Below are 25,431 nucleotides of genomic sequence, written 5' to 3'. Positions count from 1 at the left end.
GCTTCTTCCGACTAAGGCAGCCAGGCGCCCCATTTTTTAAAGTTTTGTTTTGTTTTTGTTACTCCTGCCTTCTTTGAAGAACATGGAGGTGCCATTCAAATTTCAAACTACAGGTCCCTCCAACCGTGTCCATCCCACTTCTACTCCAGGAGGCCACCCCCAGGCCCTCCAGACCAAATGGCCTTGGCTGTCCCCTCTCAGGAAACAGAGGCCATCAACCCTGCTCGCGAGGGGGCCTCTGACACCAGGAAGCCCAAAACCAGCCCCAGGGACGGGACATGGGCCAGGTGAGTGGTGTTCTTACTTCTGGGAGTCCTGCAGGAGCCGGGGGGCGTTCTGGGTGGCCGGGTTCTGTTTGGTGTAGCTCAGCCAGCCAGCCACATTGTACTCAACCCAGTTGGTGCCATGGCTGTGGCCCAGGAGAAAATGATGTGGTTTGCTGCTGCGCAGGAGGGGGCTTTGGCCTGAGCGGGGGAGAAGGAAGGTTCAGATCATCAGGGCACAGGCCCCAAAAAAGCCCAGGGACTCAGTGAGCCCTTCCAGGCAGTACCGCCTAGACCCATATAAGTGGGTCCTCTGGAGAGGAAGCAAAAGAGCCCTCCAGGGGTACCACCTACCTTTCTTGTCACCTTCCCGGGGGCCATAGTAGGAGAAAAGGCGCTCCAGGAGGGCGTCCTCGGTGGCCCCGGGCACCAGCGCCTCCTCTTCCAATAGCCAGAGCAGGCCCCTCGCCTCGTCGGTGCGTGCCAGCGAGCGGACCTGTGGAGAAGCGAAGAAAAGCCACCGTGTGCCACGGAGCCCCTGGCCCAACCACACACCATAAACTTGCTACACATACACACACGCACTGCAGCTCCTGTCACTCCTGGCTGACACGTTGTGGGGCAGCCGGGCAGCAAGGGGAAAGAGGGAGCCGGACAGAGGTTAGAGAGAGAAGCCCCCAGCAAAATCTCCTTCCCAGGAATTGTGTCCAGAGTCACCAAAGGCTGAAGGCTTCTCGTGAACCATCCTTGTCCTCTTGGAAGTCACGAGGGCCTTGGGTGAGCCCATGTTGTTCTCACAACCTGGGCATCGCCTCCCAGGCAGATGAACTGAGATAAAAATTCTGGAAGGCCCCGGGGCAGGGGGCGTGGCCCAAAGGAAGCTCTCAGCCAGCGACAGCGGTGGGGTCAAGCCTGGTCCCCCTGACAGGGAGGACCCCCGAGAGGGTTCCGAGCCCTGCAGGTGGGACTCCTGCAGGGTCAGAAGCTCAAGTGCCAAAACCGTAAGACGGGTGGCTTAGGAGATGTAACAGCCGGAACGGGCAGAGTCGGGGTGATGGCATAGCACGTGTCCTCATCTACAGGGAAGGGCCGCCCATCAGCTTGCAGCCAACTGCTGTCCCGGAAGAACACAGGCCTAGCATTGGTAAAGCCTCCAGCTTTCCAAGAGAATTCTGATTTCTAATACCCTACGCGGGCCACACGAACTAGACCTGTGGCTGCATCTGGGCTGAAGGGGCCTTTGCCGTGGCATTTCCAAGACTTCCCTGAGCCAGAAGGGTGGAACCTTCCCTTCCACCCCATTCCCTCCTGGCCCTTTCGGGACTCGGGGGGACAAGAGAAGTAAGAAAAGTGTTTTTCCCTCTCTTTGCACCCAGTTGCCTGCATCGCCCCCCTCCCCATGGCTGCCCAAGGGAGTCAGTGTGACTACCAGGAGGAAGCTGAATGTGGCCAGGGACAGATGGGGAGCTAAGGTCCCAGAGTGGCTGGAGCTGCATGGCAGGACTAGGCAATGAAGCCACTGGACAGCGAGTGGCAGACTCGGCACGCAGGGGCCCCCGTCCCCAGAGGTGCCGAGGTCCATCAGACAGGGAGAGCAGGAAAGGGAAGGAATAGCCAAGGAATAGCCAAGGCCCATCCAAACACGCTGACATGCTGCCCCTCCTAAGCCACAGGGACTGACTTCCCCACATCTCCTGGGAATGGCAAAGGCTCTCAACGGAGGCCAGCTGGGAACCCAGGTGTCAGGAAAAGAAAAGCCAGCTTCCCTGGGTGGGGGGACATGGAACTTGGGTACTTTAAGTACTAGTCCCAGGGGGACACTCACTCTCCCTGGGGCCCCATCCCCTTGTTAGCACAGCAGGGCCTGCCCACAAGGAAGATGGAGAAGGAGGCAGGGGTCAAAGCAGAGATGGGGAGCGGCAGCCTAGCAAAAATGCCAATTCTCTAGTAAAGTGCCTTCTGAAACTTCCCTAACTGAAGACAGTCAGCACATGCCAAGTGCTCATCAGGCCAGCCAGGGCCCCAGGCAGCAAAGTGCCCGAGATCCTCATCCAAAGTGTGACAAAGCCTGCCCCGAAGGTTGAGGGGTGAGGGCTCCTATTTGGAGCTAGGCACGCATTCCCTATTTGCACAGACGCCTCACCCACTCTGCTTGGCTGCACCAGTCTTTTGGGGACAGTGGGAGGGATGACTCTGTCCTCTGGGTCCAGCCCAGCCCTCACCACCAAGAAGGAGACACCAGGCTCCTGGCAGACACACATGAGGCTCAGGCAGGCACAGAACAGGGCCTGGGGAGGAGGGGGCAGGTATGCCTCCCCCCGCATGGCTCGGACACCTGGGGCCTGGAGCTCTCACTGCACCAGGGCGGAAGGAAGTGCTACCTTCCGGGCCAGACCAGCCATGCAACGGTAGCTTACACAGCAAGGGCTCGACTGAGGGGAAGGGACAGACAAGGGGAGAAAGGGTCAGCCCAGGCCCTCGCTGCAACTCCTACCAGGGACTGATGGGAGGCTTGGTCCACGGCTGCCACAGAATCATCCACGGCTGGCTCCAAGTCGTCAAATGCCAGCTCAATGTTCTCCTAGGAGGGACGGGAGAGGGGTAGTGAGCGCAGGCCCCTTGAGGGGGTGCCGCCCTAGGCTGAAGGCCAGGAGGGGGCGCTGGGCCAGCAAGTCGGCCCTTCCACCCCTCTCAGGAGCTCCTCCCCTCCAGCAGCCCCTCTGACAAGTGTTCACCACCTCCCAAGGCACCACATGGCCTTTTCGGACAGCTAAGAGTCCTCTAACCTTCTTCTTCTTTTTTTTTTTTTTAAAGATTTATTTATTTATTTATTTGAGAGAGAGAGAGAATGAGAGATAGAAAGCACGAGAGGGAAGAGGGTCAGAGGGAGAAGCAGACCCCCTGCTGAGCAGGGAGCCCGACGTGGGACTCGATCCCGGGACTCCAGGATCATGACCTGAGCCGAAGGCAGTCGCTTAACCAACTGAGCCACCCAGGTGCCCGAGTCCTCTAACCTTCTTTAACACTGAGCTAAAGTCCCCCATTCCTGTTACTCACACCAGTTGATGAGACTATACAGAGTAAGCCTACTCTCGACTTCACACAATCGTCCTTGAGCTGCCTGAAGACTGCTGTCATTTGCTTCCTGAATCTTCTCTCAGCCAAGATAAATATCCTCCCCAGTTCATTCATCTCACCTGCCCACGAGGTAGAGTTTCTAGTTCTTGTCCCATCTGGAACACCCTTTCATGGAGGGGCCCTACATGATCAATCACCATCTTAATAGACTGGGAGCCAGGGAGCCAGGGAAGGCCTGGCCGACCCACAAGGAGGCAGGAACTGCGCGGTGGCAATTCACGGGGCCTAGGCAGGTGCCTTGAGGGTGGGCAAGGAGGGGCTCTCAGGGGCCCCGAACGCGCCTGCAGCTTCTTTGAGAGCAAACTCTCTACACAGTGAGGATATAGTCTGGGGCTGGACAAGACCACTACTCCGGGGCGCACGGGGAGACAGAAGTGCCAGAGAGCAAAAGCAGGGAAGGTGGGGCCTTCCCTCTCCACACACGTCCTCCCTGTGGGTGCCAGGAAGCTGAGGCTGGGGGTGGGGGGGTGGGCAGGGGCTGGGGGTTGGTCAAGGCAGAGGCAAGGTCAAGTGCTACCTCCTTGTATCTTTCTAACTCCTGCACAAAGGTGCGCTGGTGGAAGAGTCTCTGTAGCCGGTCCTGGGCGTAGTTGTGGCACAGCTCCTCAAAGGAGGCTCCGCGGGCCGACCCACCCTGCTCAGGGTTCTGGAAGCCCGGAGTGTCCACAATCATCATAGAGCAGAGTGAGTGCTGGCTGGACTTGAGAGCCCTTCACAGGGAGAGCCTGGGTCAGGGCTGGCCAGGGAAGTACCGCCGAACAGACCCCACTGGTCTGCCCGTGGCGCCCAGGCGGCCCTGTTCTGCCCCAAGCCAACTCTCCATCCCTGCCCAGATGCCCAGGATCCCCGTAGGGAGGACGTGCCTCTCCTCGCCCGCGAGGACAGTGAGCCCTCTGCTGGTGGAGAAGGGCGCTGCCTCAGCAATCCCACCAGCACAGAGCCATCAACTCCCCCTTTGTCATGGCAGGAGGCTGGGCAGCTCCTGGGCCCTGCCTGGCACTCACCTGTTCACCAGGGAGACAAGAAGGGTGAAGAGCTCACTGTAGAGGCCGGACGCCATGCCTTCTAAGCACTCCAGTGCACTCAGTTTGGGGCCTGTGGGGCAAGAGCATCCGCTCTACCTCCTGCCCCTGGGGATCCCCATGGGCTTATGCTCTCTAGCCACCCAGGGTCAAATCAGCACGGGGCCCTGGGGCTGGGCCTCTCCCTCTGACGGAAGCATCTCTTCACCCCAGCAGTCTCCCTCCCCCGCTCCAGAGAAGACAGCAATGAGGCCTGGATGGGGCCTCCCAATCACATCCAGCAGCCAAGGGGCTCGGGGCACCTGTGCCGTCTCCCAGGCCGCTCTCCTCGGGGCCCTGGCGGAAGGAGGTGGAGCGCTGCAGCGTGCCGCCCTTGTGTTGGTGCTTGAAGATGGCTGAGGATAGCTCCTCCAGGCTGCAGCCCAACAGGTATGCGGCCTTCTGGGCCCACTCGTGGCGGGCAAACTGCTTGCGCCCAGCTACGGGGTAGAAAAAAAAGGATCTGGCATCTTGGGTCTTTCTCCTTAGTCCATCTGATGACTGTTGTGCCCTTTGGCTCCCATGGCCCAGAACTGAGGACCGAGCATCTTCTGGAGTTAAAACCAGCCCTAATGACACCGGAGGGGCTTTAGGCAAAACAGAGACAGCCAGCGCCTGTGTCCTTTGCGGGCGGAGAGAACAACAGGTCCTAAAAGAGGAGGGAACGCCACAGCACTGCCACCAGAGGGCGCCCAGGCAGCTCTGAACCTCTCTTCTAGAGGGCTTGGCCTCAGGGGTGCCAACCTGGGGAAGGACAGTCAGGGGATGAGCCAGCCCCCCTGTGATGAGCACAAGAGCCACGTGTGCCTGTGGGGGACACGTCATGAGAGAGTTCTAGTGCCTCCCCCTTCCGTGAATGCAGCAGGACCCTCTCCCTTACCTCCAGGCGTCTGCCAGGGGAGACCACCACCACCCCACGGCCCAACAGCGGGGAAGTGGAAGAAGCCACAGGGGAAAGGGAAGAGCCCAGGCAGACAGACGTGCCTCAGCCGACATGTGTCTAATCACCGCAATTAGGGAAAGCTAACAAGAAATAAGGTTTTACCTTCAGCAGCTTCTGTAAGGCAAAGGACCAGCATGCAGCATGCAAAGAAAAACAGCATGTTAGCGAACAGTCATCAACTGAACCCGCCAGGTCCACGGGAAGGGACCGTGGGGTGTGTGTGTGTGGGGGGGGGAGGTTTGTGAGGATGAGCCGGCGAGAAAACACAACCACATTCAGACTCAGAGACGCAAAAATATACCCAAGTGCACACACACACAATCTCAAAGGAGTATGTTTACGGGTGTAATCACACTGACACACACACACACACACACACACACACACCTACAAAGACACCACACATGTACACATACACACACGTGCACACACGTGCACACATCCTCTGGAAAATACTGGAAGCTCTGAGGAGGTAACAGACCCTGTTCAACAGGGTCCCTGTGCGGACACACCCAGATCTGTGTGCTTGCAGGCAGTGCTGACGGAGTACAGGGTTATAGGAAACCTGGTCTCGTCACCTCCTCAGACGGGAAGAACTTCCTCAAGACACAGCCACACGCCTACCCGCCTGCCCACCTCCACAGTCTGGAGACAACTTTAACTCAGAGCCTGCTTCCTCTTTGGCAGGGATGCCACCTGCTGGGATCGTAAGGAACCTGACACCGAACCGCCTGCCTCTCTGTGCACCCACCCACCCACCAGTGCTTTCTGGCTCCTGCTGAGCAGCCTGGGGCCCTTCACATCTCAGAGAAGATGCAGCCAAAGCCCAAGGCGCCGTTCAGAGGCAGGAGCCCTCTGAGGAAGGGGAGGAAGGGGTGAAGAGGTGCTCCGAGTGCCCGCCCCTCAACATAATCTCAGAGGAAGGCAGCAAAGCTCTTGGAAGCCAGACCAAGCTCTAGCCATTCACAAGCCCCCAAGTCCAAGTGCAGAAGCTGCAGCCCATTTGTTACCACAGTGCCTGCTGCCCCCTAGTGGTCTCCACCCTGCCATGCAAGAGGAAGAGACCCTGGCTACCAAACTGGTGAAGGGAAGGGAAGAAGACTCCGGGAAAACCGGCCTCGGAACGCCCCAAGATGGCAAGCCCACCCTACCCCATCTAGGCCCCCACGGAGGGCATCCTGAGAGGTCCCAGGATCTGGAGGCAAAACGAGTCAGAGCAGCTAGGCCTGGGACGCTGAGAAGCCTCACGGCCAGCAGGCGCCCTCTCCCTGCTCAACCCGGGGCTCCTCCCAGGCCAGTCCCCCCCATTCGGACAGAGCAAGCCCAGTCCCCAGAGAGAGCCCAGGGCCAGCACCAAGACGGGACAAGGCGGCCTCTACCCCCCAGGGAGGGGCCAAGGTCAGTTACCCGCTTGCTCCTCGGGGGCCTCTGTCAGGAAGGGAACAAGAAGGAGAGTTATTTCAGGGGGACTGCTCTGACCTAGGGCCCTTCTCTTTCCCCTCGGCCTCGGAACCGCCGCCCCCCCCTGCTCTTCACAGGGCTCCGCATCACTGCCGCCCAAGTGCAGGGGCAGAGATGCTTCTCCGGGTGCTCGGAGCCTTGTGCTCCGAGGTGGGGGGCTGGGAAGAGGCGCAAGCAACAGAGGGGTATCTGCTAACAGAGACGGCCGCGCCGGGTGAGGGCGAACGGAGTGGCAGGGCCTCCGCAAGCTCTCCTGGGCGACAAGCCGCGCCACCGGGAACCCCTGCAGGTTACCTTTGGTGGCACCTGCAGCCCCCAGGTGGTAGATGGCAGCCAGGATGAGCCAGCAGGCTTTCTGTTCATCTGCGGAGATGCCCAACACCTTCATGGCGGTCTGCAGCTTACTGAACTGCTGAGCCGCCTTCTGCTTCTCCTCAGGCTGCAGGGACAGACGGGCCCGCGTCTCAGAGGGGCTGTCCCTCCCGGCGTGCCCCCGTGCTGCTGGGCCCTAGGGAGGGTGAGGCTAGGGAGAGCCTCCAGGCGGAAGTTGGGATCCTGCTCCTCGAATGGGGCATTGAGGCGGCCCCTACTCCCAAGGCCCAGGGCTGCCAACCCCATCCCCATAGGCCCCTACCTTGGCCAGTGGCACAATCCCAAACACATTGTTCTCTGCCAAGTGGTTCAAGTGGAGCTCTGTCCTAGGGGTACAAATGAGGCATCAGCATGGTGCGTGGTCCCCATGCCAAGGGCCATCTCCCTACCAGGGTGGAGACAGACGGATCCAGCTTCCAGACTCTGAGTTCTGCCTGCCCATCATGCCCTACTGTCAGGCCAGCTGCCGCCGCCTTCCCTAATTGGCCTGGACGCCTGGTCAGAGCACTAGCCTCCCTAGGACAGGTCACCAGAGATGCTCTGGTGAGAGTGTCTAGCCAGACCCCTGAAAGAGAGCAAGGAATCTGCCTGCAGCACGAGTCCAGCCAGGACAGAGCCCGTGCCCTCAGTGACCAGAAGAGCTAAGGAGGAAAATGTCCCGGGGCTGCTTGCTCAGCCTTATCACTTATCTTTTTTCCCCCCCGCAGAACAAGGACAGAAAGTCTGAAGGACTAAAGGGAAGAGGCAGGCAGACGAACCAACCTAGGGGGCAGGGAGGGCCAGCCTGGAGGGCGCTGAAAAAGGCCCAACAACTGCTCAGCCCCACACTAGCCGTGTGACTACAGGCAAGTCCCTGGCCACCCGCATCCTGCTGTGCTTTCCCCTCTGCAGATCTGGTTTCAGGGGTAGCAGAGGTCCTAGCAGGGCCCCGGGAACACTGGAGGGTCAATTCTGTGCCCAGGGCTCGGGAGCTTCCTTGGGGTAGAGCCTGTGGCTCATTCGGCTCACCGTCCTGTTACCTCGGGCCTCATATGTGGCACGCATACAATAAACACACGGGATAGGATGCAACCAGGTGGCAAGATCCAGGAGCCATCAGTGAGCTGGAGTCCAGAGCACCGCCCCCACCCCCCCCCCCGTTTCCTTGGCCCCGTCTCACCTGAGGGTGCCATCCCCACAGGCCAGCAGGTAGTAGAAGACATTGAACGTGGCCTCACCAGCTGGGCGTCGAGCCACACGCAGCTTCTCCAGAAGCATTGTCTACAGCACAGCATGGGAGAGGTATGGGCAAAGAGGGTAGGGCTGGGTCAAGCTCCGCCCACCCCACGCCAGAGAGAACGGGGAGGGGGGCTGTAAACAAGCGGCCAGCTGCCCCCAGGGTCAAATCCAGGGCAGAAACGGGAGCCAGGCAGAAGAAGAGAGGCCCAGCTCCTGGAGGGGCCCTGCTGCCCTCCCCAGGCCTCCGGCACAGTCTTCTTAGGGAGCTGGCTGGGCGCTTTGTGGTGAGATGTTTCATTTAGCCTGGAAGGGGACCAGCCTCAGCCGGACCTTCCTTGACTGACGAGCCAGTCTTAACCTGGGTGAAATTAGCCTGCGAGAAGCCCCTGCACACAGGGACAGGGCCCCAGAAGTAGGGTGTGGCGAACCCCAAGGGTGGGCAGGAAGCTGAGCCATGCTCCACCCAGGGCAGGAGGCAGAAGGCTTGGGGGACAGAAGACACGGGTGTGGGGGGGCGGCCAGAAGGGTGAAGGCCCGGAGTGGAGCAAACCAGCCCTGCTAGAGCCAGGGTCCATTTTGTTGGGGTAGAATCCCAGGAAAATGAGGCACAGGAGAGAGCCTGGTTTCTAGGGCCTGAACCCAGGCAGCCAGTCTCTTACCACCCTGGAGGTCTCTCACCTGGATGGAGGCCGAGGCCACCTGGCCAGCTTGGTCGAAGTCCAGGGAGAGGATCTGGGAGAAGCGGGTGGCGTTGCCGTTCATGATGGTGGGGCTGTTCCCAAAGGCTTCCAGAAGGCTGTACAGAGCCTGCCACTTCTCCACTGCAGGAGACACGCCCGGGGGCCATCAGGAAAGCCTCCAGACGCCCAGCCCAGGCCTATTCCCCCAGCACGCAGAGGCTCGGAGTTACACCGGCCAGACTGCCCCGGGACAGAGGGGTTTTGAGGACACAGAGAAACCAGGGAGAAAATGGACGGCACCTACGAGGCACTTCCATCCCCACCCCTCTCAGGTTTTCCAGGTGTCCTGTCTCACCGGAAAACACCTTGTTCCCGCTGGTGCCCGCGATGGTGGCCAGGTACTGCACCAGGTGCTGGCAGCTGGTGGTCTTCCCGCTGCCGCTGCTGCCCAGGAGGATGACAGACTGGTCCTGGCGGCTCATCAGCATTGCCCTGTATGCGGTCTGGGCCACGGCGTAGATGTGGGGTGCCATGTCCTCCCGCCGACACCCCTTGAACATGTGCATCACCTTGGGTGGGAGGGGGACGGAGGGAAGGGGTAAGGCTCTTAGCTGGTCCCACTCGGTCACCCCTTACTCCCAAGGTCCACCTTTCCGGGCCTTTCACTGCAGGGGGGCCGAGGGATTCGGAGGCTAAGGCCATGCACGGAAATGAAGATTCCAGCCCAGTCCCGGCCTCTGTTAGAGGTTAGGGGGAGGGCCTCGGGTCCCCACCCCCTGAAATGACTCCTCTTCCCAAGGTCAGCTGTGAGAGTGGACAGGAGCCCAGTGGGATGCCAAGGGGAAGGGGCGGAGCCAGGGAAGGTGGGGTCGGTAGTACATGGGTGGGTCCGTGAGGCAGCATTGTAGCCTTGGGGTCGCCGCACCTTCTCGGAGTACACGGCGGGGGCCCCACGGGGGCTGAGGACGAGCAGGCTGGGGCCAGCGTACGTGTGCAGCAGGCTCGCGACATAGCGCTGGCGCAGCGTGTGGAGGACGCTGGACTCATTGAGGTATACCAGCGAAGCCAGATCTTCTAGACGGTCGCAGGAGGGAGCGTTAGCCTGTGTGATAGGATGGGCGGGCAGGCACTGAAGAAGCAGAATCTGTCTGCGCTGCCGGTGGACAGGCCTGCCCTGCCCAGCCCACTTCCTGTGCCCGCCACCTGCAAACCTTCTCCACATCATCTTCATCCACGTCCAAGATGGCGCCATCGTGGTCTAGCTTCACGCGCACCTTCCCTTCCGGGAGGCTGAGCTCCTCAGATTTGAGCTGACTGCCTGCAGCGCGGGGACAGACAGTCAGACACAGGCCTGGGAACCTTTGCCACCCTGTTCCGGCCCTTCCTGGTCTTGCCTCCTCCTCACTACATCCCTGGGCCCTCCTCACTCACCACCCAGGCCTCACCGGACCCAGCAAGGCACACCCAGCCCTGGAAACTGAGAGGCCCAGACATCTGTCCGCTGGGCCTCCCCAGACTCACCCAGCGAGAAGCCATCCTTATGGACCAGCCACACCTTCTCTGTCTCATACCAGGCCTCTTCCACCGCAATCTGCTCTTCTGTCTTCACCTATCAGAGGGAGGGCGGAAACAGTCAGTCCTTGTTCTGGAAAACATTTGAGTCAGGAGAGCAGGAGAGAGGAAACATGTGAGGGGAAGGGCTTCCAGATGAGCCCCTGGGTAAGGGGGACAGTTGGGGGGCAGACACAGAACAGGGGACATCGGAGGCGTCACAGGAAGAAGGTGGGGAAGCCAGGGGATGGGGGTGGTCCTGAGGAGCCCCGAGGATGAGGGCACGGAGTTAGGGACCACACCAGCCTGGAGGGTCTGGAAGGACGGGGACACTCAGAACTCGAGCCCAGAAGAGAACAGACCACAAGAAAGCAAACCAGGTTCCACCTTCAGCCACCCTCTTCCCCACCTCCCCGTGGGGCCTGTAGGGTCGGTGTCCTGAGCCCGCACGCCGCCCCCTGGTCCCCCGCCTGCTGCTACTGTGACCTCTCATGCCCAGCTTCTGCCTTCAGCCGACTAACAGGCCCTCCTTCACCCAGCTGGCAAGGGGCGCTTCCTCAAGACCTGAGGAGAGAAGTGTCTACGGAGGACTCTGTACTGCAACGTGATCTGCGGGTCCTGAGTCCTAGCCTCAGCCTGGCCTTCTTTCCGCTCCTCCTTCACGCCTCTTCAGGAGGACAGGCGAAGGCCATGCAAGGGCATGAAACAGCATGGCCAGACACGGGGGGCGGGGCGGGGGCGGGGAAGGGCACGGGAAAGGCCTGCGCGCCACGCGGATGGGTACTGGGGCAGCTTGAGCCACAGTCAGTCTCTAAGAGGAGACCTGAGGCTGAGGAGCAGACACTGCTTTGTGTCACCAACCCCCTGGGTGAGGGACCGGGAAGGACAAGGAGACATAAGTCTTTTCTTTGTCACATTTCTTGGAGCTGAAAGAAAAAGAGATCTGGGTTCTACTCCCAGGTTGGATCCGGGCTTCAGGTAACTCCCTCTTCCTTGCTGATGGTCCTTTCCCGTTCAAGAGAGAAGCCTGGACTACACGGGCTCTGGGAATCATGACCAGTGAAACCACCCTTCACACAGGACGATCGCTACGGGGCCGGCAACATTTTAAATTGTTAAATGAAGACATTAAAAAAAAAAAAAATAAAGGCTAATTCTGTTAGTTGAAGAAATGTAACTTTGTAAAAAAAAAAAAATCACAATGTCTTATTTTTTGCCCAAATCACATGATACAAGTGAAAACCTTTGTCTCGAATGGACACGTTTTAGGGGTCAGGTGTTTGGAACCTAACAACTAGGGGACATCAAAGGCTCGGGTCGGGGCCTAGAAGTAATCCTTTAGAATGAATTCAAAGATAGGTTTCCCATACTGGCCAGCAGGTGGAGCCAGAGAATGCCACATCTTCGGGCCTGGGCATTGAGCGTGGGAGGTGGGAGGGGCTCAGCCTGTCGGCTTTCTCTACCCAGAGTGAGCAGACCTGAAACCCCTAGAAACCAGAACTCTTGCCCGGCTCTTGGGCTCCAGTGGTTAAAAATCATGTGCCACAAGGCCAGACTCAAGTGGTGACACCCCGTCTGGACCCTCCCCAAGGGCCTGACACAGAACTGCCCCATCTCAAACTTCTGGCACTGCCTCCTCCAAGGATCCCCCCACCCCCAGACACCGGGTGGGAGCCAGAAGGGGAAAGAGGCCTTACACTCCAGCACGAGGCCCGAGCACAGACGCCAGCCCAGGTACGGGCCAGGGGTGGCGGGTGGTCGCTGGAGGAAGCGGAGGGCTCCTGAGGGGGGCAGGAGCACCCTACCTGGCTGTGGGCAGGAGAGGCGTCCTCAGGGTCCAGCTGCCAGTAGCAAGCAGAGAAGAGAGAGAGAGAAAGAGGGGTGAAGACAAGCAGACCGTTGGCATTTCCCCTTCAGCAAGCACCTTAGGCCAAGTGGGTGGGTACTCTCTGGCTGCCCAGGGTGCAGGGTGCAAGTGCCAGGATGGGAAGCTGGCCTGGGCAGGTGAACTGTGCCCAGTCCAGGAAGGAGAGGCCAGACCCGGAAGGAGAGGCCCAGCTTGGTGAAGAGACACCTGTTATGAGACATCTCGGAGAAGACACTCTGCTAAGTCATTCACTGTGGCCTGGGCAGGAGTATGCCACTCTGCCTCTGGCCACAGTCTCTCCCGGGTGGGACATCTAATGCATCCTGAACTAGGCTCTTCTATGAGCTGGCCAGGCCAGGCCACCTCCCCACACTCAGGGCCTGGCCCCTTGAGTGGCTCTGGGCCTTATCTTCAGGGCACTGGTCAGCCTGACTCCCCTGTAGCCAGCAGACCCCAGAACGGGGCTGTCCCTGGCCTCTAAACACACACAAAAATGCCACCCCCAGTGCCAAGGGCTGTCCTTTGGAGCTGCCGCCCCTACGCAGAATGACACCATACAGCAAGTCTCAGAACAAGACCACTAGCAGCCCCAAGTTGAGGACCCCTTCCTCAATGCCCCACTGCGCCCTGCACCACTCGCAGACAGGCACACCACCCCATGGCGAGCAGAGGAACCACGCCACCGGGTCCACCAGCCACCTGCCCACGAACCAAGGGACTGTGGGCAGACCCTGTGGCCAGGCTTGACCTGTCTCTGTCTGATTACTTAAAGACCTTTCTGAAGAGGAAGTGGAGTCAGCCAGGCCTTGGACCTTGCCTATAAGGAGTTAACAGGCCCCACTGGGTCTGGAGAGCCAGTGCACCAAAAGAAGGGAGACTGAGCTCCCTGCCTTACCACCCACCAGGCCCTGGCACCAAGCCATGTCCTCCAGGGCCAGAAAAGGGGGCTGGATCCTCAGCCAAGTGGGGTCCCTTCCCATGGGCGCAGGGCTCTGGGTCCCCCGGAGGAACAGGCCTCACAGCTCAGACCCTCTAGAAAGCGCTTCTCTTATTCCTTCAGGTGAGAAGGCCACATGAGGGCCCCCAGGCTGCCATGGAGCCATCCTTCCATAGTCGGATGCTCCTCCCGCCCTCCCCGACACCCACAGTCTGGCTGCCAGCCTCGGCAAAGAGGAGCGCCAGGGCCTGGGGAACCATACATGAGAGGTGGCATTACAGAAGCTGTGAAGATCCTCTCAAGGCGCTGCTGGGCCTCCTCTGCGGGGGTCAGCCGGACCTCAGGGGCAGCTCCTGCCTAGAGGTTAAACTACCGTTAGTCCTGGCCTGGGGTGGGGGGGGAGTGGGGTGCAGCATGCCAAGCTTCTAGCCCAGGAAGCCGCTGGGAACCAGTGGGCAAGTGGAGTAGGGTCAGGGAGGCAAGCCAGGCATCAACGTGAGTTTTTAAACTATTGGATGAGAAAAAAAGAACGGGTGCCTGGAAATTCTGGGGTTCTTCCTTCTCACAGTCCTAACCACTTCGGCACTGGGATGGCCCTATATCCCCACATGGCCCCTGCCCCAGGCCCAGGTGACAGGTGGGTGAACTCCAGGTCAGGGCACATCTCAGCCCCCAATTCCACCCTGGTGAGAGGGACAGGGAGCCAGAGGGAGGGCAGCAAGGCCCGGGAACAGGCACATGACACTCTCTGGCTACTTATAGGTTCTAGTCAGGGGCTGAACTTCCCTCATGGCCTGCCCGTCAGGTCAAAATGCCCCTGCCAACTCCTGGGTGCCAGGAGGTGACTTCCCTGATTCAGAGCAGGCCAGCAGGGCCGGGAAGCTGCAGCCTGCTCTTCTCTAAGTTCTGCAAAACCCAGGAAGAATGGAGTAGGGAACGAGGCAGGTTCTGGGACCTTAGGAATCCCAGGAGGTAGCAGGCAGGGAGGGCCTTCAGGCTGTGCCCTACCCCCCACCCCCTACCCTGCCCTTCCAGCCAGAAGAGCATGCAACACGGGGGGCGCCTGGGTGGCTCAGTCGTTAAGCGTCTGCCATCCGCCTTCGGCTCAGGTCATGATCCCAGGGTCCTGGGATTGAGCCCCTCATCGGGCTCTCTGCTCTGTGGGAAGCCTGCTTCTCCCTCTCCCACTCCCCCTGCTTGTGTTTGTGTTCCCTCTCTCGCTGCGTCTCTCTGTCAAATAAATAAAATCTTAAAAAAAAAAAAAAAAAAAAGAAGAGCATGCAACATCCTGGGAGAAACAGTGGTGAAACTTGACTCCTCCCCTGCCAAACCTCATAGGCCTCAGAAGGCGCCACAAAATGGGGAAGTTTGAAGAATTGTCTCTGACCAAAGGACCAGCCATGTAGGCATCACCTTCCAAGGTCCTGCCCTCTGCCTCTCAGCCTCCAGTCCCACCTAGAGGTACTTTGTGGACAGATGGGGCCTCAGATCCAAAGGAGGCCCACTGTGCCCATTTGCCACCCAGGCATAGGGCTTCTCAAGAGTCCTGCTGCCAGAGGGAACTGCTGGCCAGGCTTGAAGAAGGGAGTGATGGCAATGATGGCATTAAAACTACCATTATTAGCATCACTGTCCATGCTACCGTTTGTGGAGCACCCACCATGCCAGCAACTGGGCTCAGAGCGGGTAGCATTCCTCATCTTCACAGCAACTCTTCAAAGCTGGGATTAGCCCTTGTTTGCAATTCCAAAATCCAAAAGCTCCCCCAAACAAAAGACTTTTTTCTTAACTATTTTGGTGGCAAAACCTGTTTGTGGTCTATCCCCCTGCCATGTGAACGGTCATAGATTTTGCTGTGAAAATATTTATGCTTGGTTACAGGTTGCTGCTCATCATGTAGGACTTTCTAAAATACAAAAATCACTAGCTTCCAAAACACTTCCGGCCCCAAGGGCTTCAGAGAAGGGACTGGAGACCTGTCCTGTCCCCACTTGGCAGATGAAGGCTCAGTGATGGGACCTTGCTGAGATCCCACACAGGGTGAGTGGCTGGGGAGGTGAACACGGGTTACCGGGCTCCAGAAATTCTCTTTCTACCCTAGCACTGATCTGAACCTCTGCTTGGGGTCCGGAGCCTCCAGCCAACACCATGCAGCCTGGAAACAGGCCCCAACCCCACGCAAGAGTGTCGAAGAACAGCGGCATGCTGGTTAGCGGGGCCCATCCCAGAGCAGAGGCCGCCATGGGCTCCGGCACTCGGTTCAGGAAGGCCATGCAGCCCCACCATCGGCCCAGCGTCTCAGCTGTGCGGACATGTTGACGAGGCACGGGGAAGCTGGCTGCGAGGGTGGTCAGGGGCATGGGAGGTTAGTGACACACTCGGGTACCTCCTGCTGCACATCAGGGGCCGGTGACTTGGACTGCTGCAATCCAGGGAGGTTCAACTTCGGGCCAGTGGAGCCTGGGGCCACCAGCTCTCCTGGTGGGGCTGGGGAGCACTGCTTTTCTGGGGTTTCAGGTTTGGCTGGGGAGCCTGGCTTCCCTGAGGAGCCTGGCTCCTGGCTGGAGGGCTTCTCCCCCTTCCCCGGAGACTGCCTGCCACGGGGCTTGTGGTCCTTGCCCCGGCCCCGAGACATCAGGCTCCGTAGACCAACAGAGAGCTCGTCCTTGGCTGCCTCCTTCTTTGCTTCAGGCTTAGGTGGGGCAGGGGGAGGTGGAGGAGGCGGAGGAGGTGGTGGCTTGGGACCAGGAGCCGCCTTTTCTCCCCTCTTCCCTTGAGCTGGGTGCTCGGGGGATCTGACCCCTCTGCTCGAAGGCTCCTTGGCACTCCCAGGCTCCTCACCAGGCAGCACCTTGCTCACCACCTTCCTAACTGCATTTGCCACTTTCTTCCGGGACAGGCCCGGGGCCTCCTCGCTTGGGCCTTCTGCGGCGGCAGCCCCCGGGCCATTCATGGCGATTGTGGGTGCAGGGCTCTTGGCTCTCTGGGAGGTCTCTGAGGGTAGAGGGCTGGTGGAAGGCTGAGGACTCCTAGATGGGTCACTGCTGTCCTTTGAGCTGCCCTCTGGCTGCAGTCACACAAATACAGGCAGACATTAGCATCAGCCCTTGCGTCCCTGCCCTCCCCATGCAGAGGAAGTGAGAGGTGTGACTTCACGCCTTGCCCTGGAATAGACCTTCCATTCATCCAGAGCTCCAAGAGGCTACCCCAGGAAGCCCTCAGTCCATCTTCCAGATAGGACACTACATCTACAAGTTTGGCTTCTCCCTCCCACAAAGCACAAGCAGGTACTGCTGTCACCTGCGGTCTATCCCCAGCCTTAGCACAGGGCCGTGAGATGCCAGCCCAGAGTGCCCAGAGGCCCCCTGAGGTGTCCCAGAGCCACTGGTCTACGTCAGGGCAGCAACCCAGCCCCAACCCAGGTGAGCCCAAACACAGCAGAGAGGGAGCACGGAGAGGCCAACCACCAATTCCTGCCATCAATCCTAGGCCTCATTCTGGGGCTTCCTGCCTCTGTGGTCCCCGGTCTATCACTGTGCTTTCTGGGCAGTCAGACCCCAAACCTACCCATCCCAGCAAGAACAGCGGTCAGGGAGCAATCCCTGGGCCCAAGATGTGCCAAGCTTCGTCTCTCCTGCTCCTCTGGTTTGTGGCCATTGCCTACCCCTCACCCACACTCTCAGGGGCTACGAAGACCAGTGCGGGCCCAGGAAGCTTCCACCTCAGCCTGCTTTCTGCAGTTTTCCTCCTGCAAACCTCTCCAGGGCTGGAGGCCCCCCAGCTCCCAGAGTATGTATACAGAATGACAGGACGAAGAGAAGGCAGTGGGGGCCCACGGACGGTTAAGTACTGAAGTGACCACCGATTCACTCTGCCCTAGAGCTGGGCCCTGGCTCAGCCAGCCTCCCAGCCTCTGGGCACCCGACTGGAGTACACTGGCACACTTTGCCTGAGGCACCCACCCTTCCCCCAACACCGGTGGCAACTGTCTGCGGTCCCAAGGGACAGCCACTGGGGAAAGCCAGCCTGGCTAATAGCAGGGCAGATGTCCTGCAAAGCCAGCCACATTGCCTGGGTGAGCAAGGTCAACCCCGGGGGGCTCCATGCTGGTCAGGCAATGCCCTGCCACTCAGGAGCCATGAGTGAGTCCCCGTTCCCCAAAACAAAGACCTTGGTTCCAGGGCGCACCTGGGCTCTGGGCCCTGCAAGGCTGGCTACCATCTCTGCTTGGACGCAGGAAGATGCTCCAAGGGGACAGAGCCCTGGCTACCACGGGGAGAGGCTGCGGAGCGGAGTCAAGTCACCTCGGCTACGGGTGGCCCTGCTGCAGGGGTGGGGAGAGGAGAGCTTGACAGTGCCTCTTCCTCAGCCTCTTGGACCAAGAGTGCTCCATGGCATGCCAGGGCACTGTGGGGCTGGCTAGTGGCCCCAGCTGCCGGCTCCTGTCCCCTCCCCCTCCCCCATCCCCCAGCTGAAGGTGGTGGCAATGATGACGGCAGACGCTGACACTCATACAGTGTTCACTGTGTGCCAGGAAGTCCTCGAGGCACTTCATGTGCAATTTTTCAGACTATCTGGATACTCCGAGGCCCCTCCCCCACACACATCTCAAACACTTCCCCTTTGAAATCACAAGCTCGCCTTGCAGGGTTAACTACAGATCAGGTGGAAGCCACAATGTCTGGCTGATGGAAACTCCAGCCAAGGAAGTGGGGGAGCTGGGACAGGCACCATCCGGGGTCCCAAAGCACGGCACTTCCGCCCCCTGGGCCAGTCACGGTCCTCCCCATCTTTAGACCCGGCTATTCTGGAAGTGCCTCCCCTCTCTTGCCTGAAATGAGTCCAGCTTTGCTCAGGGTCCCTATCTCAAGGCCGAATGACCTGGGGGAGAAGCTGGGGCCGCCCCCCTGGGCAGCTGGAGCCCACCTCCGGGTCACGCGCACCGAGCAACTGACGGGATCTCGGGAGGAGACTGAACAGCTGCAATGAAATCCCTCCCTGCGCTGGTCTTGTGCCACTCAGAGCAGGACGAAGAGTCCAACAGCTGAGCTCTCATCTGGTGCTCCCCGAGCTCAGGGTCTGCCCACCTAGGCCTCTCCGGCCCCCCAAGGGTTCAGGAAGCAAGACCTAAAGGTAAAAACTAAAGAGGGGGGTATCAGAGGAGGTCTCCGAAGCGCCTCGGGATCCCCATCTCCTCCGCGCACCCCAAGTTGGCATCCCACGGACTGCACTTTCTGCCTCATCAGCCACATTCCCTTGGGCCACCCCAGACAGGAAGGGGCACCCCTCTGGGCCTGCCTGCTCCGGGGACCCACCTCGCGGACTAGGCGAGGGCAGGTGGGCACACCCACCCAGGCACACACACGGGGGGGCTCAGAGAAGCACTTACAGCCCCTTCCTCCTTGCCAGGAGGGCCAGGCTTCAGCAGAGTTTTGTCTTCCTCTTTAACCTGCAGGAGCAGACAGAGAGGTCACTGGCAGGTCAGGGCAGGAAACTCAGCATCAAAAGCACAGGCAGAAAACCTCCAAGGGGCCCTCCCTCCCTAGGAGGCAGAGTTCCGGCGTGTTCAGGCCTACTGGGATGAAGGACGTGGAGTCAAAACCGTCCAGGGACAACTTCAAGAATGAACAGACTCCACAGAGTGGGGAAACCCTGGCCTCAGTCACCAGTCACGTGTCTCACATGGACTGTTTTAAGAGAGTGCCATCATGGCCTCGGTTACAGGGTGGACAGAAAGATCCAGATAACTCAACTCATGCTAAATGACAAGAGTCATTCCTGGCTCCGACGAGGAGTGTCTGAACAAGAGTCCCCTAACCTAGTGACTAAGGAGGAGGGAATGACCCCAGCGTGGGGGCCCTGCTGGGAGGTGACTCCTACAGGCGGCTCCAACTTGCTTCTAAGTCCCTGTGACTCCCCCCAGCCCAGAGCCCGGATGCCTTCCCAGACAGACAGCTAAGCGCCGTCTGGAGGCAGGAAATGGGGCAGAGGCAGAGGGATTCAGGAGGCCAGACATTTTGCCAAGCTCAGACCCACAACACTGCCAACCATGCAGCTGAGGGAGGGAACCCCAAGGTTAGGGGCACCGTGTGGAGGAAGGAAGGATGCCTGAGCTCTGGCTATGCTCGGCCTATGCGCTAGCTGGCCTACGTCAGACGGGAGGGGCAGAGTTGGGAAACCGGCAGCCACCATAATGTATCTGGAAAAAGAACAGACAATGTGGATGCTCTGAAGGTTCCTTCGGTTCTGAGACTGGCTCAGAACAGACCTCAAGGAGCCAGGCCTCAGTCTGAATGAGCCCTCTGCCCGCCCCTCACTAGCATCCCTCCCTCCAAAAGCTCAGACAGTCCTAGTGGATTTCGTTTCTCTTCTTTCCCCAGTCACGTGGGACGATGGGCAAAAGGCAGGTTGGTGCCTTTCTTTCTGGGCACGGTGGCGGTAGGTGGGGGTAGGTGGGGGTGGGTGCACTGGAAGGAGTCCTTGATTCCTAATGGAAAAGATCCTTAGAAACTCGTCCAGAATCACGTTAATTATCCACCTGGCAGGGGGCGGGGGGAGAGCTACTTTCGAGCTCTGATTAGCAGCGCCTAGGACATTGACCAGCAGGATGGCCGCTGAAGTTTTAAAGCTGCGTCTTGTCTATAGAGCTATTTTCAACGGGCCGAAGCTTCAAAGTTAGTTCACACTGTTACAGACAGAGGGAAAATGGCAATTATTCCTTAGAGCAGGCTCTACTACTTTAGAAATTGGGATTGGAGCAGATAAAGGGAAGGGAGGGGCTGGTGGAGAGGGAATGAGGAGGAGTGGCAGAGTCTAGGTCTGTGCCTACTGCCCCCCACCAATGCCCATCACTCACACCCCCCCCACACCCCCAAGGATCACACCATGCATTAGCTCCTGAGCACACAGTTCAGAGGACCATCAGGTGTTTCACAAACCACACAGACTTGCTCATTACTGCACGCAGTGCTATTAGCTCAGGCTCAGGGATGGCCCAGATTCCAAGTCCATTCCGCGTCCCTCACCAGTTCCAATTCTGTCCTCCCTCCAGGGATGCGAGCTGGGGACCCCAAGCGTCCTGCCCAAGTGGCGAAGCCGTGGGGGCAGCGCTGGCTGCCCCCCGAGATGTCTGGGACACCAAGCCCGACTCTGAGCTCAGCTCTGGATTTAGCCTGAGGCTGACTCACAGCCACCCCCCGCCCTCCCTGCCACCAACGAAGGGCTCCGTCATAGGTCATTGCCCAGCTGGGGACTGTGCACCGCACAAAGGCATGCCCAGGGCGGCAGCCTAGCCTGAATCACCCTCTGGAACCCAGGCAGCCAGCTGGCCTGGCTCCTGGCTCTTGGCTCCTGTCCTTCTACCCACCGTGGTCCAGATGCGGGGAGACCCAGTTCCAGAAGCCTCAGAGCCAAAGCCATTCCCAGCGGGCCCCCCCCACAGCAGCCCAAGGTCCCAGGGGTGAAGCAGAGCAGCAGTGGGGAGGGAAGGGTGTGGAGGGGTTAACTTGGAGGAGCACCAGTGGGACAAAAGGCAGCTCAGCTTATCGGAGGTGGAGCTCAGAGGAAGAGCATGACTCAGCGCAGAAGCCCATCCAGAGAGAAGAGTGAGTTACCGGCCCCCTGGTCATTCTCCCCAGCCCCCCAATATACACACATGCGCCAGTCCATCTCTAGCTCCCAGAGCTCCCTTGCCTGCAGGCCAGACTCCTGCCTGCACACATCATGCCAAGCACACAGGAAAAGCACAAGGATTTTGAGACCCAACTTTCCTTTTGCTCCCAGAAGGCGAACCTTGATGAAAAGGCCATGGCGCCGAAGGTAGCCTGCACCCTGGGTCAGAGAAGACACGGGGGTGGGCAGGGTCGCTCAGGGAATCGGAGTCTTCCTAAAGGCCACCACCTGCCGGGACAAACACCGTGGGCAACAGGGGACAGGAGGGAGGAAGTGGTGGTGGTGGGGGGGAGATGGCAAAGCTCAGATGTCAGAGGAGGAGCAAGGAATAAAACACTGGAGGAAAGAGATGACAAGGTGGGGTACAGACCATAGACCTTCCTGCCCTCGGAAGCTGTGTGTCCTTGAATAAGCCAGCTTACCTCTCTGGGCCTCTCTGTAGAATGAGAGGATGGACTAGAGTAGATAATGGCTGCAGTCCTTTCCAGGTCTGCACCCGAGGGGTCTGGTAGGGGGAGGCACTCTAGCCTTCAACTCCGTGAACCAAAGGTAACGTGCCTGCAAAGGCGTTCACAAAGCTTCTCCAGGACTCTTTGCCTTGTTTTCTACCGGCCACACGCCACTACCCGCCAGGGGCAGGTGGCCTGGAGAATGGAAAAGCCGCCCCATCGATGGGTGAGAAATTAGAACGGGTGCTCCTGAGAAGCAAAAGGCAGAATCTGCCTCAACCCAGGGAGAGGCTTCATCCAAAGAATCCGCTCAATTCAGGGGAGTTTAAGAAGCTGTTCATTCTGAATACTGCTTATCATGAATGACCAGTGAAAAATTAGAGAATTATTTTTAATGTGCTTTGTTGACTTGTCTATTTTATTATCCGGTTCATATGCTAGACTTTGTTTAATTATTTAACTCATTTGGTCTTTGATCTCCTGTGTATGCAGGGAGGAGTCCACGCATCCCAGGCTGTGAGGATACCAGGCCGTTCACACCCGGGGCCTGATCCTCTGCACCAGCTCTTCCTTAGGATTATCACTCTGAACGCAAAGGTGGGGGTTCTCCCCGGAGGAAATTCTCTCTGTGGCTTTTGTGGGGAATCGTCTGGCTATTTCTCCTCTCTTCCTTATCACTGGCTTTTAAAGATTTTAAAGATTTGCTTAGGACACAGAATAACCTGTGTTTAGCTGATACAGAAGAGGTGAGGAACTCAGCCCCAAGGATGGTGTCCATGTCCACCGAGGTCATCCACCGCCAGAGCTGGGAACGAAAGGCTCTGTGCAACAAGGGGGCCAAGGCCTCTCCTCCCAGACCTGCTCCCCTTAGGGATTTCAGCCGTTTCTGACAACCTCCTTCATGACTGAATGTGGAACACCTACAAGATAATGCGCCCTGTAAAATTATTTAACACATATTTTTGAAATATAAGTCTTACAACAGCCTCACGACATAGGAATTATTGTTCTTCTCATCTTACTCATGAGGAAGAAGACTCAGAATGAGATTAGGCCCCAAAGCTATTAAGTGGTGGAGCTGGGATTTGAACCCAAATTACTCTGACTGCAAAGCTCCCTGAAAAGCCCCCCTCTTCTGCCGGGCTAGGCTGGGTCAGAGGGGCTGAGTCGTCCTTAGGAGCCAACTCTGGTTAACGTACTGTGTCACTGTCAACGTTCGGGAGGTCTGGAGAGGTCTGGATCCAGCTGGATTGACAGTGAGGGGTTTCCTAGTGTTCAGTGTGCCCGGAGAAGTTTCTAGACTTGCAAAGGGAGACCCCACCACGATCCTGCCCCTCTGAGGCTCCGTGACCCCCTCTCTGACTACCCTCTCAGGCACTTTTGGCCTAGTCTCCCTTTTTTTTTTTAAAGATTAATTTATTTATTTTAGAGAGAGAGAGAGTTGGGGGAGGGGCGGAGGGAGAGAAAAACTTAAGCAGACACCGTGCTGAGCGGGAAGCCTGATGTGGGGCTCGAACTCATGACCTGAGCCGAAACCAAGAGTCAGACGCTTAACCAACTGCGCCACCCAGGAGCCCCTCTGGCCTCTTCTCTTGAGGGAAGGGAAGAGAACCCAATGCTCACTGAACGCGTACCATGAGCCAGGCACTGTGGCAGGCCCTTCACACTGCCTCATTATTTCATCCTCACAAAAGCCCACTTTCTAGAGGGTAAGGGCCTCGCTCAGGCCTCGTTGGTAGGTGGCAGCACTGGGAATCAGGATGTGAGCTGTTTGTGTGTCCACAGTGTTCCCTGGACTGTGGTTTCCTCACGGGCAGGGCGCAATGTCACCCATCATACCGTGGGCACTTAATAAGGTTCTTTGGCAAACTTCTCATTCCCATCTGGTCTCTTCCCTCAACTGTAAACTGAGGAGAGTAACATTTGCCAATCCTGATTGCCGGGCATGAGGGGAACACAAGGGAGGTACACTCCCTAAACTTAGCAACAATAAATAGATGGTACGCTCGATGCCATGGGGTGGAAGGGAAAGGGCGGGGACACTCTGAAACTGCTGAGTAGCTCTTTGGGAAGCAAGAGTAGCCGTAAAATGTGTCATCCTCTGGCCCTAGCCAACCCATCTTCAGGAATGTGTAAGCAATGAGCTGATTTAAAGCAAGGAAGAGAAAGGAAAAACCCACAAACCCAGACAAGAGACTTTTAAAGATGCACTCTATGTAAGAGCCCCACATTGGAGGGCGCCTGGGTGGCTCAGTCGTTAAGCGGCTGCCTTCGGCTCAGGTCATGATCTCAGGGTCCTGGGATCGAGCCCCGCATCGGGCTCCCTGCTCCGCGGGAAGCCCGCTTCTCCCTCTCCCACTCCCCCTGCTTGTGTTCCTGCTCTCGCTGTGTCTCTCTCTGTCAAATAAATAAATAAAATCTTTAAAAAAAGAGAGAGAGAGCTATGGTACTTGGGTCCAATGCACTGTTACGTTGCCATTTAAACTAACAAATATGTGACCACTGTAACCGTAGGGAACACTCCACCTAAAATAATATCAAAGAAACTAGGACCTGAACGGTATGCAAACAGTGATCGTCATCATCTTGCAAATTTGCCACAATAGAGACATTTGGTATTTATTTTGTTATGTATTTGTTACTTACTGTTTATTTCTATTGTAAAGATGGCTAAATAGTCAATAAAAAAGAAAAAGCAGAGGAGATAATAGCTGAAAGCATTTGTTCTCAAAGAGGAGAAATCCAAGAAACGTGCTGAGGGACCCATCGATGCTCAGCCTGGGAAGGCTTCCAACACTCAGGGGGCTGGACCGGGCTGCGTTTTACCGTCTGTAGGGACCAGCAAGGACCAGCCGCCCTTAGCCTACCATCCTCTGTGCCCCTCACAAGAAGGAATGGGGGTCCAAATGTCCCCAGGAGAAGCTTTCCACCCCCCAGGCTCCCCACGGGCGTGGAGTACCCAGGCTGGGAGGAATGCATCGAGGCTCTAGTGTCCACGCAGATATCCACACAGCGGGAGCCCGCAAGGGAAGGGGGGAAGGGGGAGGGGAGATCCTGTTGTCTGTGACGTAGGAGACTCGGCACCTCGCCCCTCTGCTAACACTTGTGCACGTTTAGAGAAAAAAGAGGCATGGCACCCTCCTCCCTCTCCCGTCCCGTTCTGAGGTGCGCAGAAAGTAGCTCCCAGGAGACCTTCTTCCTACCAGTCCCACCCTAGCACCTACTTATCTAAGGATGGGGGGTGGGGGATGAAGGCCTAGGGAAGAAAGAAGAGTAATAACAGCCAAACTTTACTAAGCATGTCTTAAATGCCAGGCACCGTGCTGCATCCTCTGCACGCATGACCTCATTTAATCCCCACAACAGTCCTCTAAAGGACATACTAGTATGATTCCTACTTTACAGACGAGCAAAAGGAAGCTCAGAAATGACCTGGCCAAGGCCTCAGAGCAGCAAGCGGTAAATCAGAACTCACAACCCAGGTCTGTCCTCCAGCAAGAACCTCCTGGGCTCACTTTAAGGGGTGGAAGCCAGCCCTGCCCCTGCCTCCCTCAGTCCACCTGCACTGTTGAACTTCCATGACCTCATCGGCCCGAATAACAGCTCCAAGGGAAAGCAGGGGTTTCCGGAGATGACCTGCCCTTCCACCATGACCCGAATAGGCTTTGCACAGAGCTGCCTCTGCAGGGAGTGGCCTGATGGCCATGCTGCTAGCCAGAGGAGGAGGGGGACAAGAGCTTGGCAGGGCCACCCTGGCCCCTTGGGTCCAGCCTCCAGTGAGAGCCCTCCCCCAGCCCGGGGCGGAAGAGAAAGCAGCCGA

The 25,431-nt window shown here is 58.2% G+C and overlaps 1 protein-coding gene across 1 annotated transcript in view; it reads right to left on the bottom strand.

Moving 5' to 3' along the window:
* MYO18A (myosin XVIIIA) overlaps positions 1-25,431 on the bottom strand; it is a 78,409-nt gene that overhangs the window by 18,994 nt on the left and 33,984 nt on the right. The window contains exons 3-18 of the mRNA XM_073879579.1: positions 12,385-12,528; positions 10,658-10,745; positions 10,348-10,454; positions 10,062-10,238; positions 9,492-9,705; positions 9,135-9,277; positions 8,398-8,498; positions 7,501-7,564; positions 7,161-7,305; positions 6,813-6,833; positions 4,726-4,902; positions 4,406-4,496; positions 3,919-4,111; positions 2,758-2,844; positions 618-759; positions 305-464 (exon numbers count right to left, since the gene is read on the bottom strand). Of these exons, the coding sequence (XP_073735680.1) occupies positions 305-464; positions 618-759; positions 2,758-2,844; positions 3,919-4,111; positions 4,406-4,496; positions 4,726-4,902; positions 6,813-6,833; positions 7,161-7,305; positions 7,501-7,564; positions 8,398-8,498; positions 9,135-9,277; positions 9,492-9,705; positions 10,062-10,238; positions 10,348-10,454; positions 10,658-10,745; positions 12,385-12,528 (2,054 nt within the window). The remainder of the gene's footprint in view (positions 1-304; positions 465-617; positions 760-2,757; positions 2,845-3,918; positions 4,112-4,405; positions 4,497-4,725; positions 4,903-6,812; positions 6,834-7,160; positions 7,306-7,500; positions 7,565-8,397; positions 8,499-9,134; positions 9,278-9,491; positions 9,706-10,061; positions 10,239-10,347; positions 10,455-10,657; positions 10,746-12,384; positions 12,529-25,431) is intronic.

The sequence above is a fragment of the Callorhinus ursinus genome, unplaced genomic scaffold, assembly GCF_003265705.2.
Source record: "Callorhinus ursinus isolate GAN/ISIS: 27379988/994484 unplaced genomic scaffold, GSC_fseal_2.0 scaffold34, whole genome shotgun sequence".
NCBI classification, from domain to species: Eukaryota; Metazoa; Chordata; class Mammalia; order Carnivora; family Otariidae; genus Callorhinus; species Callorhinus ursinus.
Note: the sequence above shows the minus strand (reverse complement) of the source record. Positions and strands in the feature narration are given on the sequence as shown.